The sequence below is a fragment of the Dendrobates tinctorius genome, unplaced genomic scaffold, assembly GCF_039654945.1.
Source record: "Dendrobates tinctorius isolate UK_male_01 unplaced genomic scaffold, ASM3965494v1 ptg000155l, whole genome shotgun sequence".
Lineage (NCBI taxonomy): Eukaryota > Metazoa > Chordata > Amphibia > Anura > Dendrobatidae > Dendrobates > Dendrobates tinctorius.
The window spans coordinates 1,495,343-1,515,354 of NW_027361822.1; the positions used below are offsets into that span (position 1 = coordinate 1,495,343).

The 20,012-nt window shown below is 41.8% G+C and overlaps 1 protein-coding gene across 1 annotated transcript in view; it reads right to left on the minus strand.

Moving 5' to 3' along the window:
- LOC141051164 (uncharacterized) overlaps positions 1-20,012 on the minus strand; it is a 195,163-nt gene that overhangs the window by 163,981 nt on the left and 11,170 nt on the right. Inside the window, 2 exon segments of the mRNA XM_073548028.1 lie at positions 8,704-9,661; positions 18,628-18,718. Coding sequence (XP_073404129.1) covers positions 8,704-9,661; positions 18,628-18,718 — 1,049 coding nt within the window.

A 20,012-nucleotide genomic window follows, 5' to 3' on the forward strand; every position in this document is an offset into this window, starting at 1 on the left:
CTGCCACGAGTTCATCAATCAGTGCCGGCTACATTTTGAACTTCTCCCGCACCACTTCCCGTTGGACCGAGCAAAAGAAGAGTTCCTTATGTCATACCTTGGAGGCGACACCCTGGCGTGGTTGAACCCATTATAGGAGAGGATCCAATCATCTCCAAATTGCCTGCATTCTTGGAAGCTTTTCGCAAAGTGTTCTATGAACCCGGGTGAACCACCTCGGCAGCTTTGGCTCTTCTCCGTTTACGTCAGTCCATTTCTTTTGTGGGGCAATATGCGGTACGCTTTCACACCCTGGCGTCTGAACTCAGATGGAATAACAAAGCTTTGGTGGTGACATTCTGGGAGGGGCTTTCCGGAGATATTAAGGATGAGCTAGCCAGTCGAGACCTACCAACTAACCTCGACGACCTGATCTCCATCACCATCCGTATAGACCTACGGTTCCGTGAGCGTGCTAGTGAGGTGGCATGTGAAAGAACCGCGGTGCCTGGCTCCATCTTTTCAAAGACTGCCTGTTCCTTCACTCTCCCTTGTCGAGGACTCATCAGAACCCATGCAGATCAACCACCTTGCTCTTGCTATACAGCGACTGAGATTGTCGCACAAAAGGCCAGTGCCTGTATTGTGGAGTTATGGGTCACTCCATTCGAGTCTGCCCGGTGAGACTGGAGAAGATCCAGTATCTAGGGGCCATAGGAGAGGTCTCCCTAGATGGAAAGGACATGTCCCTACCTCTGACACTTACTGTAGCCATGACATCCAGTGAATCCCAGTTTGCTGAGTCAGCGTATTTGGATTCTGGGGCAGACATCTGTGTACCAACTAAAGAAAGGTTTGAAGACCAAGACATTCCTCAGCCAGTGGAAGACGTGGAGGAAAAGATCAACACAGTCCTCGGTGAGTTCCCCCCAAATTGGACAAGGGTGAAGCAGGCCATAGTTGTGCCCGTTTGACCTTTCCCTAGCTAGTAGTGCCAGAAAGAGATGTGACTCAAGACCAGCGGGCTCAAGCAGCAGATGCAACACCATCAGCGGAGCAAGAGAAACCACCCCCTGTCAACGGCGAGTCTGTCATGCCCACAGTGAGAATCAGTGGTCGTAGAACATTAGGTATACCCGGGTGCTCCATAGAGCCACCTGTAGCGCAGCCAATAGAGAGCACACTACACCAGTACTAGTGCTACAAAGGTCTACCCGTAGTACCCTAGGTCGAATCCCCGTAAGGTTCCGCATTTAAGTAAATTGTGTAAATAAGATATGGAAATATGTAATGTAAGTACGTAACCGTCAAGCATAGGAACCTACAGAGACTGTAAGAACTTTTGAGCAATCCTATTTTGGACGATTGGTTCACTGGACTCATTGTGACCAGGACAATACTTGTATATAGTTACCAACCTGGCTCGGGAATGGACAATGGACAATTACGCATGGACTAATCATTACCAGGACTATTTTTGAGCTTTGGTTTTTGTAATTTTTATTTTTGAAATCTTGTAAATAGTTATGATTGTTCACTTGTTAATATGTTTCCTCAGTCCGGAAGTACTGAATTTCACTAGGGGGAATGTGGCACCCCAGGAGTCCGGTTGCCAGTGACATTTTGCCTCCCTCACAGTTCATAACGTCATGCCTGGAAGCAAAGAGGGGTCCCCTTACTAGGTGTCAGTAGGAGAGAAGTCGAGCAGAACCTGGGGAGTGGAGTTGTGATTAAACTCGCCCCAGAGCTGAGCGCTAGGAACTGGATACGGGAGTCTGTGGTTGCGTGGGTACTGAAGTCCGGACAGCTAAATCCGGAGGGCAGGGGATTGCAGGTCTTCTGGCCCAATCTAATACCAAGCGGCACAGCAGCATACCAGAGCCTGGAGCCGACACAAAGGAGTGGCACCTGTGATAGGCTCGAGCTGTCGGCCTTGCAGGCAACTGTTTGTTTTTAAACAGAGAGAGACAGTTAGAAGCAGGAGGGTGAGCTGATAGGCAGCAATAAAAAAGGGAGGACAGCGCAGAAGGAAGGCCTCCATACCTACCTGGACAGATGAATCCAAAATTGCTTCCAGGCTGCCTGGCTCTCCATTACGATCTGTTACCAGTGCCCCGGGGTCTGTACTAACAACCATCAAGTAAAGGAAAAGAAAACTACAGCATTTGTGTCATCCAGTGATCTCTTGCACCGAGTCCTGCACAAGGTACACGAAGCCTGACATAAATGGAACCGGTAGCCCTGGGGCCCCACTCCACCTGTGGGGAGCAGAACCATCCCAGCTGTGTCACCATCAGCCCCCGCGGTCTCCTTTAGCAGCGTCAGCCATCCATTGCCGAACACCACAGGTGGCATCACGTTAAATGCCATATACATATTCCCCATTTTACGGCACAGCCAGGGCCATGGAGTCAGGTCACGGCCCCTTGACTTCCCCAAAGAACTGTCCGACCGGGTTCCGAGTACCCCACGACCCTGGTGGGTGTGTCATGTTCATTATGACTATTGCACCACCCTTGCCAGCAGGTTTAATGATGATTTCTTTGCTGGTTTTCAGAGACTGTATGGCCTTTCTCTCCTCGGCACTGATGTTGGATGCTTGTCTCCTGTTGGTGTCTATGATGGTGGATTTTATCAAATGTCTGAAGGAGTCTATATATTTATCCAAATGAGGGTTGCATCCAGGTGGAGGTGTCCAGTCCTGACCTCCTTTTAGTTGTTAGGATCCCGTTTTCTGAATCTTCTGAATCACCTGCTACATTACAAAGCTAAAGATGAAAATAACCGGGTGCCTCTAGTGGTCATCTACAATTTAAATTTGGAGGTGCTAAGGGGAGCTGCACGGAAATTACAACCTTTACTACAAAAAGATGACCGACTACAATCCATATTTCCAGACCCCCCACTACTGTGTTTTAAACAGCCCCCAAATTTATGAAGCATCATTGTCAGAAGCTCCCTGTCCTCTCCAACAGCTACAGGAACCTTGCCTTGCAAGCAGAAAAAATATAAAACCTGTCCATTTATAATGACCAGGGACAAGATAAAGATCCCAAACTCACATCAAGACTACAAGATCCCAAGTACATTCAGCTGCATCACATCTAATGTGGTGTCCTTAATTATATGTACCAAATGTCCAACTGGAGGTCTGAATGTGGGGGAGACCAGGCAAAAACAGAGAACAAGGATGAATTCTCATTGTCACACAATAAGAGAAAAAAGAATGGATCTACCTGTGGCAAAACATTTTGTATCCCCGGTCATAGCATCATGGACATTAAATGACTTGTTTTAAAAGGTAACTTCAAATCTCAGAGAGACAGGAAAGTCTGGGAGTATAAATTTATGACAACCTTTAACACACTCAGTGCAGGAATGAATGTGTAGCATGGATTTATGTCTTTTTGCATCAATTAAGGAATTTGCTCTTCAGACCTTCTGGAGCCATCACAGCACAGAACCAGACCCCAATAAAGGACAATAAAACGTTCACACTCCTTATCTATGAACTGTTCTAATATTTATGTTTATCCCTCTCCCATTATGACAATTCTGCTTCACATCACTTGTCTTATCTGTTGCATTATTTCTGTGCTGTTTTGTGTATAAATATGTGATTCTTCAGATGTTGAATTAGTCTTTGCCTGATGAAGAGACCTGAGTAGTCTCGAAAGCTTGCAATTTGTTACAATCTTTTCAGTTAGCCATTAAATGGTGTCAACCACTGAGGACTCTTAATTCTGAATATTTTGGGATGTCATTATGATTTAAAAAGAGAAAACACAGTAGTTTGACAATAAATGGCTTCACACAACCATTAACCATGAGTGGAGAAAAAGTTTTGGTGTTATCATTCATATTCTCTGGAAAAAGGCCAAGAAAGCAACAATTCTGCCAGGGTATGTAAACTTTTGAGCACAAATGTAACTGCTTTACATCTGTGTGGCATGAAGTCAACAAAATCTGACACCTGCGAACAGATATTTCAGCCTAAGCTGACTGGACTACATTCCACAGTTCTTCTGCATTCTTAGGTTTTGTATCAAAAGCAGAATTTTTGATGTCTCTCTACAAATTCTTAAGTTGGATTGAAGTCGGGGCTGGCAATTTCATAACATCAATCGTGGGTCTGGAATGAACCAGGATATCGCCCACTTGCTGGTGTGTTTGGGGGGTCATCGTCCTGCTGAAGTAAGAATTTCAAGGGCATTTTTTCTTCATCATAAGGCAACAAGACCTCTTCCAGTGTTTTGATGTATTGAAACTGGTCCACGGTGCCTGGTATGCGATAAATGGGCCCAATTCCAGAGTATGAAAAACATCCCCAATCCATTATGCTTGCATCTCCATGTTTTACAGTCTTCACAGTGTACTGTGGCTTGAGTTCAGTGTTTATGGGTTGTCTCACAACTGTCTGTGGCCTTTATATCCAATAAGAACAATCTTGTTCTCAGCTGTCCATAGAATGTTGAGCCATTTCTCTGTAGACCAGTCAAAGCGTTCTGGCAAACTGTAACCTTTTCAACACGTCTTTTTTCAGCATTGGTACTTAGGAGGGTTTCTTGCAAATAGGTTGGCTTCAAGTAGGTATGTTCTGATTAGTAACCTGTGAGTCCTGTAACAAAGATCTTCTTTGATCTTCCTAGAGCTTAAAGTAGAGCTTTTATTGACACCTTTTTCTTCACAGAAGGAAGAACCTCTCTAATTGAACTCCGAACTACTATTAATTAGGACATCCCACTTTTATTAAATGAGTCAGTTATACTTAATTAGCAACGTGCATGACATGACTGTTGATTCTGTTGGTTGCCCACCTAGTCATGAATTTTTTTCCCATGCTGTATGATCTTTCTGCCTAAACAGAAATTAAACACATTAGTGATGCTAGACTGCTATTGTTTTGCACATAACCATACATTCTCTATCAGTATGTCTTTGGAATATAGAGAACACAGAGGAAACCCACACAAACACATGGATCACATAGAAAGTCCTGGTAGATGTTGTGCTTGGTTGGATTTGAACACGTTCCCATCGCTGCAAAGCAACAGTGCTAACCACCGAGCTGAACTGTGATCTTTGTGCAGGAAATATGATCTGGTATCATGATTCTACGTCAGTACAATTACATCAATACCTTCGTGTCCAGTAGTGAGCAGCTAGCTGTAGGGTTTCTCTCGTATAAAGAAAGGATAGGTCGATTGAGTCCTGTATTTTGCATTCTTTTGGATCAAGTGGGGGTGCCTCCCACTCCTATATACATTTTCATGAATATATTTCCACCATTTCCAGGACTCATTCTCCAGTATTCTCCTGTCAGAGAGCGCAATCAGTAACTCGTTTTTAGATTTTCATGTGGTGTGTCATACATAAGTTGGGTTTGGAAAGCTGTACCATATTATAAGAAAGGACATGGTTAAAAATGAGGCTTTCCTGTCTGGGTGTGTTAATTCCAGGAAGCAAGGTGTTGAGCTCTAAGCATCAGACATAACCCCCTACAGCCGATACGAGGTTATTTCTTACTTCCTTACCTTACCCGGCTATGGAGCTTGTAAGCTAAGGTGTTACGGTGTGTCCGGCGACAAGAAGGGGCGATTCCTGAGTCCTTAAAAAATCGGACAGGTGGGTAGGTCTGCAGTTTGCCGCGATAATTTTTTTGGTGAACTCCCATGATGAGTCCCCAAGGACGAAATGCGTCAGGAGATACTAAATGAGATTGAGATTTGGAATACCATCTTGCTCGATAACTGTTTGAGCGCTGTATCAGATGTCTCCTCCAAAAAATTGGGTGAGATCACTCCATTTTCATTGTCACTAGATACCTTATGTGATATGTCGGTATCAATGACTATATTGGTTACAAAGTGATAGGGATAGCAACAACAGCATAAGCAATTAATGGTTTATTTGCATACTACTGGTATGGTAGGTGTAAATACAATACTGTAAACCATCCCTGAGTTTTTAATGTATGTTGGTGTTAATTTGGTTGCAATATCCCATTTCATGCTGCAGCAAGTTACACGGGATGTGTGACAACCCCAGTGTTTTTCTTGGGTTTGGTACGTGTATAGTGGATATATGGGCTTCATTTTACGAGTAAGAGGTCACACATACAGTGGGGAAAAAAAGTATTTAGTCAGTCAGCAATAGTGCAAGTTCCACCACTTAAAAAGATGAGAGGCGTCTGTAATTTACATCATAGGTAGACCTCAACTATGGGAGACAAACTAAGAAAAAAAAATCCAGAAAATCACATTGACTGTTTTTTTTTCATTTTATTTGCATATTATGGTGGAAAATAAGTATTTGGTCAGAAACAAAATTTCATCTCAATACTTTGTGATATATCCTTTGTTGGCAATGACAGAGGTCAAACGTTTTCTGTAAGTCTTCACAAGGTTGCCACACACTGTTGTTGGTATGTTGGCCCATTCCTCCATGCAGATCTCCTCTAGAGCAGTGATGTTTTTGGCTTTTCGCTTGGCAACACGGACTTTCAACTCCCTCCAAAGGTTTTCTATAGGGTTGAGATCTGGAGACTGGCTAGGCCACTCCAGGACCTTGAAATGCTTCTTACGAAGCCACTCCTTCGTTGCCCTGGCGGTGTGCTTTGGATCATTGTCATGTTGAAAGACCCAGCCACGTTTCATCTTCAATGCCCTTGCTGATGGAAGGAGGTTTGCACTCAAAATCTCACGATACAGGGCCCCATTCATTCTTTCATGTACCCGGATCAGTCGTCCTGGCCCCTTTGCAGAGAAACAGCCCCAAAGCATGATGTTTCCACCACCATGCTTTACAGTAGGTATGGTGTTTGATGGATGCAACTCAGTATTCTTTTTCCTCCAAACACGACAAGTTGTGTTTCTACCAAACAGTTCCAGTTTGGTTTCATCAGACCATAGGACATTCTCCCAAAATTCCTCTGGATCATCCAAATGCTCTCTAGCAAACTTCAGACGGGCCCGGACATGTACAGGCTTAAGCAGTGGGACACGTCTGGCACTGCAGGATCTGAGTCCATGGTGGCATAGTGTGTTACTTATGGTAGGCCTTGTTACATTGGTCCCAGCTCTCTGCAGTTCATTCACTAGGTCCCCCCGCGTGGTTCTGGGATTTTTGCTCACCATTCTTGTGATCATTCTGACCCCACGGGGTGGGATTTTGCGTGGAGCACCAGATCGAGGGAGATTATCAGTGGTCTTGTATGTCTTCCATTTTCTAATTATTGCTCCCACAGTTGATTTCTTCACTCCAAGCTGGTTGGCTATTGCAGATTCAGTCTTCCCAGCCTGGTGCAGGGCTACAATTTTGTTTCTCATAGAATCATAGAATCGTAGAGTTGGAAGGGACCTCCTGGGCCATCTGGTCCAACCCCCTGCTCAAAGCAGGATTCGCTAAATCATCCCAGTCAGATGTCTGTCCAGCCTCTGTTTGAAGACTTCCATTACCATTACCGATCATCTGCACATACCCTTATGAATTGTAGTACCGCACACCTGTTGTAGCTAATGAGACGTGGGACTTGCAATAAAAAATATATCATCAGTTATACACACTAATAGGTCTCTAAAGAAAAGAGTTTCTGGTGTCCTTTGACAGCTCTTTGGTCTTCACCATAGTGGAGTTTGGAGTCAGACTGTTTGAGGGTGTGCACAGGTGTCTTTTTATACTGATAACAAGTTTAAACAGGTGCCATTACTACAGGTAATGAGTGGAGGAAAGAGCAGACTCTTAAAGAAGAAGTTACAGGTCTGTGAGAGCCAGAAATCTTGATTGCTTGTTTCTGACCAAATACTTATTTTCCACCATAATATGCAAATAAAATGAAAAAAAAACAGACAATGTGATTTTCTGGATTTTTTTTTCTCAGTTTGTCTCCCATAGTTGAGGTCTACCTATGATGTAAATTACAGACGCCTCTCATCTTTTTAAGTGGTGGAACTTGCACTATTGCTGACTGACTAAATACTTTTTTTCCCCACTGTATAACTTTCATATGCCCTTTCTTCCAACTATATCTGATTATAAATGCCTCAGCTCTAATAGCACTTTAAGCATATGGCATTAAACTGGTGTAAGTGAGGACATATGTGACCTTCTTGTGAAAAGGTATTAAACCAAAAAAGTGTTTTTTTTTGCATTGTAAGGGGATTTGTTGTGACACCCAAATAAAAGTAATGACATATGGTAATTTGGGCACTGTATAATATTATTTCCCGGTCAGTGCTAGACAGTAGTCCTATTGCTATATACTGGACTCAACTGAGAGGTTATAGGTACCATTTACCCTACTGTCCAATGGTTATAGGACACTTTCTCACAGTAGGTTCCCCTTTTTCTATATTTTGTTTTTTGTAATTCATTTAACACATACTTATTAAAGGTTAAGTTTAAAAAAAAAATCCATTCTGGCTATATCAGTTCGTAATTTTTAATGGGTTGGTTTTTCTCTGCTGATCAATAGTTACATTTGTAGGTAAAACTTTCTCCACATTCTGAACATGTCTGCGTGACTTGAAACAAAACTTAATGCATTCGAAAAATATTTCCCTTATTTTGAACAACAAATGGTTACAATTCTTAATGTATACATTTTTTAATAAGCATTTTCAATTGAGTATCCTTTCTGCTGTAGACATGTGATTTTACTATATCTTGTATTTTTTCTTGTACAAGTTATTAATAAACAAAAAAAGAAAGAAAAATAATAGCTACTTTGTTGTGTGAGTTCTCTCATGTCTAACAAGACTTATTTTCCGATTAAAACATTTCCCACAGTTTGAACAGGAAAATGGCTTCTCCCCAGTGTGAATTCTCTGATGTCTAACAAGAACTGATTTCTCTGTGAAACATTTCCCACACTCCGAACAAGAAAATGGCTTCTCTCCTCTGTGAATTCTGTGATGACCAATAAGAGTTGATTTTGATGTAAAACCTTTCCCACATTCTGAACATGAAAATGGCTTCTCTCCTGTGTGATTTCTCAGATGTCTAAAAAGTGTAGATTTGTCTTTGAAATATTTCCCACATTCTGAACATGAAAATGGCTTCTCCCCTGTGTGAATTCTCTGATGTTTAACAAGATCAGATTTTGTAGAACAACAATTTCCACATTCTAAACATGAAAATGGCTTCTCCCCTGTGTGAATTCTCCAATGTTTAACAAGATCAGATTTTGTAGAACAACAATTCCCACATTCTGAACATGAAAACGGCTTCTCCCCTGTGTGGATTCTCTGATGTGTAACAAGATATGATTTCAGTGTAAAACTTTTCCCACATTCTGAACATGAAAATGGCTTCTCCCCAGTGTGGATTCTCTGATGTGCAACAAGATATGATTTCTGTGTAAAACTCTTCCCACATTCTGAACATGAAAATGGCTTCTCCCCTGTGTGAATTATCTGGTGTCTAGCAAGAGCTGATTTGTCTGGAAAATATTTCCCGCATGCTGAACATGAAAATGTCCTCTTTTTCATGTGTGTTCTTTGATGTCCACCATCCCTTTTGTCATATTTATTTTGCTTATCAATCTGTGATGAATCAGTAGATAGAACCTGTTCCAACGGTTCAAATGGTAAATCTTTAGTGTGAAGGACTGAAGGTATATCTGATATAATAGTATGGCCTTCATATATATCTGATGTGATATTATGATCATCCGCTTTAAAATCTGAAAAAAAAAAGAATTACATTTTTTTCAAAAACACTTCTTTGAAAATATATTAATTCAAATATATTACTAAATATTTTATAGCATAAAAATGTCTACAGGTCTTGATCTCTAGTGCCAAATATTGGAAGCAGCAGACCTAAGTGTCAATATTGATCCTTCAACGATCCTTGCTACTGAAGGTAAAAGCCAAATCAGAATCTCTGTTTGCAGACATGCTTTGGGGTGATGCCCCTCCTTAATGCAAAGCAAGAGGTCTGATTTAGCTCTATGAGAAAACTGACTGGAGTCTAAGGGGTAACATCTCTTCTTGCGGAGAGTGAGTGAGATATCTGATATGCCAGAGTAAAGAGACTTATAAGCCATGCAATGTTCCTCTGGGAAATTAAATATGCAAATTGTTCCTACAGAGAGAAAGAGGACCTCTAGTACCACCTACTGTAAGTAGCTATTCTAAAAGTCAATATCGATCCTATAACGAGACATGCCACATGACTTAGGATAAAGGCCAAATCAGAATCTCTATCCAGTCAGAGGCCTCTCATACATCCAAATCAGATTTCCTGCTTTGCACTGAGGAGGGGCAACACCTGAAACATGTTTCTGCAAATAGAGATTCGGGTTTGGCTTTTATTCCAAGTCATGTAGCTTGGCTCGCTTTAAAAAATGATACAGATATAAAAGCATGTTGCCATGTGAGGTATCTCCATAGTTTAAGAAAAATCAAATCAGAGAAAACAGAGCTACGTGGTGGTCATGTAGGGGCTCTTATTCTTGTGGAAATCAGAAATGTAATTTATGGAAATTATTGAAAAAAAAATTGTTGACAGTGATCAGAAGAGAATCTTTATGGTCGGGTGCACATGATCCGGAACTAGCAGCGCTTTGGACGCAGCGCATGTTCGCTGCTTCTAAAGCACTGCCATCTATTGAACACAGGTGACCATGCATGTGTTCACTGAACCATGCGGATTCATAGCGCTCAATACATTCTACGGGTGAAATTTCTCTTGCAGAGACTAGCATCTCCGCAAGAGAAATTGATATGCTGCGGTCTGGAAAGACACACTGCATGTCAGTCTCCGCGGCTGAACCTCGGACGTCTGTGGATACATATTGGGCATGGGATTTCAAATCACATCCACTATGCTGTAACATCAGTTTGCTGCGAGTTGGAGGCTGCATAATTACGCAGCATCAAACCCGCAGCAATTACCGATCATCTGCACATACCCTTATGAATTGTAGTACCGCACACCTGTTGTAGCTAATGAGACGTGGGACTTGCAATAAAAAATATATCATCAGTTATACACACTAATAGGTCTCTAAAGAAAAGAGTGGCCAAGAACATATCAGGGGCTTAATCAAATAAAGCTAGTTTCACACTAGCGTATGGAGGAGCTGCAGAGGTATGCAGACTTCCTTTGTGAAGCTCTGCCCACTGCCGCGCCTCCTCCGTTCAGCTCTGCCTTCATACCCTATCTTTAGCATTGGGTACGCAGGCCGTGCCGATGTGCGGATGCCTCCACATGCGTCGTTTTGACGGTGCGGCAACCACAACAAAATCCAACACGTTGCGTTCGGTGCAGGTTGCCACACTGTCAAAACCGTTTTGAAGTTCGCCAATTACGATTTGGATGATCCAAAGGAGGCATGGGAGAAGGTAATGTGGTCAGATAAGATCAAAATAGAACATTTTGGTATCAACTCCACTTGACGTGTTTGGAGGAAGAAGAAGGGCGAGTATAACTCCAAGAACAATGTAACAACTGTGAAGCATGGTGGGGAAAACATCATACTTTAAGGGTGCCTTTCTGCCATAGGGACAGGACAACTGCACTGTATTGAAGGGAGGAAGGATGGGGTCATGCATCACAAGATTGTGGCCAACAACCTCATTCTCTCAGTAAGAGCATTCAAGATGTGTCGTGGCTGGGTCTTCCAGCATGACAATGACCTGAAATACACAGCCAGAGCAAATAAGGAGTGGCTGTGTAAGAAGCATTTCAAAATCCTGGAATGGCCTAGCCAGTCTCCAGACCTGAGCCCAACAGAATATCTTTGGAGAAAACTGAAACTCAACATTGCCCAGCAACAGCTCTGAAACCTGAAAGATCTGGAGAAGATCTGTAAGGAGGAGTGGGCCAAAATCCCTGCTGCAGTGTGTGTAAACTTGGTCAAGAACTACAGGAAATGCTGACCTCTGCAATTGCAAACAGAGGTTTCTGGACCAAATGATAAGTTCTGTTTTTCTATTGTATCAAATACTTATTTCAAGCAATAAAATGCATGTTCTTCTCTCCCCTCCTTCCCTTACGAGTTTTTGATTTGTTTTCTTTTTGAATCAATGCAATTATAAATGTAAAAGTTATTTTGCTACCCACCATCTCATAACAGCATACTACGCATATGATAGTAGGCTTTGGCTAATCTTTGTCATTAGTAGGTATGCTTCAGTTAATATTTGCATTTATGTATGTAAAAGATTTTAATTCAATAAATACAAGGTTTAAAAAAAATGCAAATTAATTATGGAAAAATCATACAATGTGATTTTCTGCATTTTTTTTAGATTCTGTCTCTAACAGGTGAAATGTACCTATGACATAAATTACAGAACACTCCATTTTTTGTAGATGGGAAAACTTGCAAAATGAGCAGTGTATAAAATACTTAGGCTATGTGCACACGCTGCGGATTCTTCTGCGGATCCGCTGCGGATTGGCCTCTGCGGATCCACAGCAGTTCCGCAGACAGTGTACAGTACAATGTAAGTCTATGGGATTTACAATCCGTAGTGCATATGCTGCGGATTTTTCCCTGCGGAAAAGCTGCGGTTTTAAATCCGCAGCATGTCAATTCTTTCTGCGGATTCCACTGCGGTTTGACACCTATTCCATTGTCCAGGTGTCAAACCGCAGGGGAAAACCGCTGGCCAATCTGCAGGAAAACCGCAGGTCACTTTTCCTGCGGATTTTTCCGTGTGGATCCGCAGGTGAATCCGCAGCGTGTGCACATAGCCTTATTATTCCCACTGTATCTGTATGGCCAGAACAGAAAGTACAGGGATCTGTACTGTATTTTCTACATGGGAAAAAATATTTCTGTCGTTAACCCCTTACTGCCAGCTGACAGAATAATATGTCAGTGGTCAGAGTCCCCTGCCTTGAGGTGGGCTTCAGCGGTGAACCCACCTCAAAGCGGCGACACGTCAGCTGTTTTCAACAGCTGACATGTGCCCGCAATAGGCACAAGCGGAATCACGATCCGCACGTGCCTATTAACTAGTTAAATGCCACTGTCAAGCGATGACAGCAGCATTTAACAAGCGGTTCCGTCTGTCAGGCTAGAAATACGCGCATCGCTGACCCGTCACGTGATCGGGGGTCAGCGATGTGTTGTCATCACAACCAGAGATCTCCTCGAGACCTCTATAGTTGTTGATGACAGATTGCTATGAGCGCCATCCTGTGGTCGGCACTCATAGAATGCTGTAATTCAGTTACATATAGGTGATCTGTGCATCACCTCTATGTAGCAGAGCCAATCAAGTAGTGGATGCTTCAAGCTCATAGACCTGTGACAGGGACAAGGGGACATCCTCTACGTCTGGAGGAAAGAAGGTTTAATCAATCACATACGCGGATTCTTTACTGTAAGAGCAGTGAGACTATGGAACTCTCTGCCATATGATGTTGTAATGAGTGATTCCCTACTAAAATTTAAGAAGGGACTGGATGCCTTTCTTGAAAAGTATAATATTACAGGGTATATACACTAGTTTCCTTAATATTGCGTTGATCCAGGGAGCTAGTCTGATTGCCGTTTGTGTAGTCGGGAAGGAATTTTTTTCCCCAATGTGAAGCTTACTTTTTGCCACATGGGTTTTTTTTGCCTTCCTCTGGATCAACATGTTAGGGCAAGTTAGGATAGGATATGGGTTGAACTAGATGGACTTAAAGTCTTCCTTCAACCTTAATTACTATGTTACTATGTGAAGCATGCCAAAAGTAAAAAAAATGTGTTTAAAAATATAAAAAAAATAAAATAAAAAGGTTTAAATCACCCCCTTTCGCCTCAATCAAAATAAAATAATAAATCAGAATCGCCCGATCTATCAATAAAAAAAAAAAAAAAGATTAACCTGATCGCTAAACGGCTTAGCTAGAAAAAAAATAAAAAAAACTCCAGAATTAGGTTTTTTTGGTTACCACGCCATTGCATTAAAATGTAATAACAGTCGATCAAAAGAATGTATCTGCACAAAAGTGGTATCAATAAAAACGTCAGCCCGGCACGCAAAAAATAAGCCCACACCCGACCCGAGATCACGAGAAATGGAGATGCTACGGGTCTCAGAAAATGGTGCCATTTTTTTTTTGTTTAGCAAACTTTGGAATTTTTTTTCACTACTTAGATAAAAAAGAACCTAGACATGTTTGGTGTCTATAAACTCGTAATGACCTGGAGAATCATAATGACAGGTCATTTTTAGTATTTAGTGATCCTAGCAAAAAAGCCAAAACAAAACACAAGTGTGGGATTGCACTTTATTTGCAATTTCATCACATTTGGAATTTTTTTCCCATTTTCTGTTACAAGTCATGGTAAAACCAATGGTATCGTTGAAAAGTACAACTCGTCCCGCAAAAAATAAACCCTCACATGGCCATATTGATGGAAAAATAAAAAAGTTATGGATCTGGAAAGGAGAGAGAGAAAAACGAAAAGGCAAAACCGGTCATTAAGGGGTTAAAGGGAATCTGTTCTGTCACCACATGTGTCCCAGATTAAATAATGTATATAAGCCAAAGCAGAGTCGTATAAGAGAATAGTGTATAACAGTATAAAATATATACCGCTAATCGAGCAAAAAATGATAAGGAGAGCTATTCATGAATACTAGAAAAATCTATACACTAAATTAGACAGCAAAAGTATAGTGAAAAAATATTATATTGAAAAATAATATTTGAAAAAAAGTCTAAACGTAGGCACAGTGAGCTAGCTAGGGTGACAAAGCAGGAGGAGATGAAGATGTTTATATACACAGGACTGCATAACAGGTAAATGTAAAGGTATTGGTCTCCAGGAAAAAAAATCCCATGTATAAACCTAAAAACCTGATATCCACGTGTCTTCAAACTAGTCTGAGTAAAGTAGAAAGACAACGTTAATACCTGTGGTCGTCTCCCCCTGCTGGACTGGTGTCAGATCCCAACACGTGTTTTGGCACGTGGCCTTCGCTAGGGGGTGTCACAGGTTGTAGACTGCTGAAAATAATCCTATCTGTATGCCTCCTATGAGATGCCTTGTTGTGGCTAAATCATGTTTTATCACCTTATATAAATGACTTCTTCCAGGCTATGGGGTGGATGCTGCTTGGAAGAGAACTCTGCCTCCAGAGCTTATTTTACATGAAGGAGGAGAACCAGTGTGATATGTAATGGCTGCTCTCTTCATTCCTGATCTCACTGCAGAGCTGTGTGTGATTATAACTGACAACTCTGCAGGTTTCTCTCAGCTTCAGTTTCCATCTCACAGGCAGACAGTTTTGTAATATTGTTGCAATACAGCAGAGCTGAGAGAGAAGCAAAAATGTGTTTGCAAACAGACAAATTTAATTGTTTTGATTATGTTACGTGTCTCACACTGATAACACTGCCTTTCATTTAAAATAAGCTCTGGAGGCAGAGTTTTCTTCCAGGCAACATCCTCCCCAGAGTCTGGAAGAGAACATCTACATAAAGAGATAAAAAGATGATTTCTCAACAACAAGGCATCTGATATGAGGCATACAGGTATCACTCTCCTCAGAATTCTATAGCCTGTATGCCCATATTAACCCCTTCACTACCAAGGGTGGTTTGCACGTTAACTCCCGGGCCAATTTTTACAATTCTGACCACTGTCCCTTTATGAGGTAATAACTCTGAAACCCTTCCATGGATCTCGGTAATTCTGACATCGTTTTCTCGTGACATATTGTACTTCATGTTAGTGGTAACATTTCATTCAAATAACTTGTGTTTATTTGTGAAAAAAACAGAAATTTGGCAAAAATTTTGAAAATTTCGCAATTTTCCAAATTTGAATTTCCCACATGTTTACTTTACATCAGCATAATTTTGGAACCAAATTTTTTTTTTTCTTAGGAAGTTATAAGGGTTAAAAGTTGACCAGCGATTTCTCATTTTTGCAACACCATTTTATTTTTACGGACCACATCGCATTTGAAGCCACTTTGAGGGGTCTATATGATAGAAAATACCCAAAAGTGACACCATTCTAAAAACTGCACCCCTTAAGGTGCTCAAAACCACATTCAAGAAGTTTATTAACCCTTCAGGTGCTTCACAGGAATTTTTTGAATATTTAAAAAAAATGAACATTTAACTTTTTCACAAAAAAAAATACTTCAGGTTCAATTTTCTTTATTTTACCAAGGGTAACAGGAGAAATTGGACTGCAAAAGTTATTGTGCAATTTGTCCTGAGTACGCTGATACCTGATATGTGGGGGGGAAACTACTGTTTCGGTGCATGGCAGAGCTCAGAAGGGAAGGAGCGCCGTTTGACTTTTTCAATGCAAAATTGGCTGGAATTCAGATCGGACGCCATGTCACATTTGGAGATCCCCTGATGTACCTAAACAGTGGAAACCCCCAACAAGTGACCCCATTTTGGAAACTATACCCCCCAAGGAACTTATCTCGATGTGTGGTGAGAACTTTCAACCCCCAAGGGCTTCACAGAAGTTTATAACGTACAGCCGTACAATTAAAAAATCATATTTTTTCCAAAAAATGATCTTTTCACCCTCAATTCTTATTTTTCCAAGGGTAACAGGACCCTAAAAGTTATTGTGCAATTTGTCCTGAGTACGCTGATACCCCATATGTAGGTGTAAATGACTATTTGGGCGCATGGCAGAGCTCGGAAGGGAAGCAGCGCCATTTGACTTTTTGGCTGGAATTGAGATCGGACACCATGTCGCGTTTGGAAAGCCCCTGATGTACCAAAACAGTGGAAACCCCCCACAAATGACACCATTTTGGAAACTAGACCCCCCAAGGAACTTATCTAGATGTGTGGTGAGCACTTTGAACCCCCAAGGGCTTCACAGAAGTTTATAATGCCCGGGCGTGAAAATAAAAAATCATATTTTTTCCACAAAAATGATATTTTTGCCCTCAATTTTTTATTTTTCTAAGGGCAACAGGAGAAATTGGACCCCAAAAGTTGTTTTGCAATTTGTCCTGAGTAGGCTAATACCCCATATGTGGGGGTAAAACACTGTTTTGGCGCATGGCAGAGCTTGGAAGGGAAGGAGCACCATTTGACTTTTTCAACGCAGAATTGGCTGGAATTGAGATCAGATGCCATGTTGCGTTTGGAGAGCACCTGATGTGCCCAAACAGTGGAAACCCCCCAATTCTAACTCCAACCCTAACCCCAACACACCTCTAACCCTAATCTCAGCCCTAACCCTAGCCCTAATGGGAAAATGGAAATAAGTACATTTTTTTAATTTTATTATTTTTCCCTAACTAAGGGGGTGATAACGGGGGGTTTGATTTACTATTTATGGTGGGTTTTTATATTTGGCAGCTGTCACACGCTAAAAGACGCTTTTTATTGTAAAAATAGTTTTTGCATCACCACATATTGAGAGCTATAATTTTTCCATATTTTGACCCACCGAGTCATGTGAGGTCTTATTTTTTGCGGGACGAGTTGACGTTTTTATTGGTATCATTTTCGGGCATGTGACATCTTTTGATCGCTTTTTATTCCGATTTTTGGGACGCAGAATGAACAAAAACCAGCGTTTCATGAATTTCTTTTGGGGGGTGCGTTTATACCGTTCTGCGTGCTGGAAAATTGATAAAGCCGTTTTATTCTTCGGGTCAGTACGGTTACAGCGATACCTCATTTATGTCTTTTTTTATGTTTTAGCGCTTTAATGCAATGAAAACAATTTTATATAAAAAATAATTATTTTTGCATCGCTTTATTCTGCGAGCTATAACTTTTTTATTTTTTCGCTGATGATGCTGGGTGGCAGCTCGTTTCTTGCGGGACAAGATGACGTTTTCAGCGGTACCATGGATATTTATATGGATCTTTTTGATCGTGCGTTGTTGCACTTTTTGTTCAGCAGTATGATAATAAATCATTATTTTTTGCTTCGTTTTTTATTATTTTTTAAGGGGTTTGCTAAAGGGGTTAACTAATGGGACAGTTTTATAAGGTGGGTCGTTACGGACGCAGTGATACCAAATACAGTATGTGTACTTTTGTTTTTTTTTTCTTTTTATTTCCAAAAAATGAATTTATTAGGGAATATTTAGCAATTTTTTTAAAATTATTTTTACACTTTTTTTAAAATTTTTTTTACTTTATTAGGTTGTCCCAGGGGGGACATAACTGTCATGCGACAGGTCGCTGATCTGTCACATCACAGATCACTGTGACAGATCAGCGATCTGTCACAGGCATAGACGCTGATTTCCTCATGCCTGTGCTTTGCAGGCACTGAGGAAGTCACTCCCTGCAGGCCCCCGTCGCCATCTTGGATTCGTGTTTGATCGCGGTGTGCAAGGGGTTAACATGTCGGGGGCGGTCCGTGACCGCCCCTGACACATTGTGCCGGGTGTCAGCTGTGATAATCAGCTGACACCCGGCCGCGATTTGCGGCGCTCACCACATGGCGCCGCTGATCGCTATGACGTAATATTCCGTCCATGGGACTTAGGTCCCAGGTCACATGGACGGAATATTACGTCCATTGTAGGAAAGGGGTTAATAGTTAGGTAGATCAAAAGTGGTGACAGATTCCCTTTAAATTCAACATCACAATAATTTCTACGAGCAAACCCTAAAAAAATTCATCAGATAATTATATGGGCCTGTTATTAAGTAGAACCTGTGACGTCTCAACATTTAGTGGCTACTACTCACCTGTGCAGTTATCTGTATTAAACTCCTCTTTACACCACTCATCACCGCTCACATATGTCTCTGTAGAATTAATATGGGGGAGATCTTTACCCTGAAAACAAATAAGTCACATACAGATGAAATTGTTTGAAGAACAAAAAAGATCATAAATGAACATTGCGGCCATCACTTTTCAGGGCTTATACACAGCATTCTATAATGCTGTATATAAGCCCTGAACCCGACCTGGAAGTACTGAAAAATAACTTTTATTATACTCACCTGAGGGGCGGTCTGGTCTGATGGGTGTCGCTGTTCTTGGTCCGGCGCCTCCCAACTTCTTATGATCTCCGCCCCCCCGCTTGGTTCTTGTGGATGACGTGAACTTGCATCATCCACACAGGCTCCCCAGCATTGCGCTCCTGCGCAGGCATACTTCTCTGCCCTGTTGAGGGCAGAGAAAAGTACTGCAGTGTGCACGTTCTGGGGTTCTTTGACCTTTTCCGGAACCTGCGAACTGTAGTACTTTGTTCTGCCCTCAACAGGGCAGAGCAAAGTACGCCTGCACAAGAGCGTGTTCCCGCGGAGCCTGTGTGGATGATGCAGGGTCGCGTCATCCACAAGAAGCAAGCAGGAGGGCGGCGATAATAAGATGGGAGGCGCCGGATCAAGACCAACGACACCCTTCGGACCAGACCGCCCCGCAGGTGAGTATAATAAAAGTTATTTTTCAGTTCTTTCAGATGAGGTTAGGAGCTTATATACAGCATTTTAGAATGCTGTGTATAAGCCATGAAAGTGGATGGCCGCACCTTATATCGGCCAAAACTGCTGACAGGTTCCCTTTAAATTCATCACAATTTCTGGTTGGCACTCAACAATAGTTAGAAGACTTTGGTGTTCTGTATTAGTGGATGACACTCAAAATAATAGTGCAAAATTCCATGGCTCACACTTAGGCAATTTAACACCTTACTGCCATTGGACAGAACAGTACGTCCAATGGCAGTACCCCCGCTTTGATGAGGGGTCCGGCGGTGAGTCCGCATCAAAGCAGGGACATGTCAGCTTTTTTCAACAGCTGACATGTTTCCGCAATAGGCCCTGGTGGAATCGCGATCCACCTGCGCCTATTAACAAGAGCTTCCGGCAGCACGGACGGAAATACGTGCATCACCAACCCCCGTCACTTGATTGGGGGTCAGGGATGTGTTGCCACAACAACCTGAGGTCTCCTAGAGACCTCTATGGTTGTTGATGAGGCATAGCAATGCTGTAATTCTGGTACATATAGGCGATCTGCTTATCGCCTCTATGTAGCAGTGCCTATCGAGTTGTGGATGCTTTTAGTCTCCCATGGAGACTATTGAAGCATGCCAAAATTAAAAAAAAGTTTTAAAAAATAT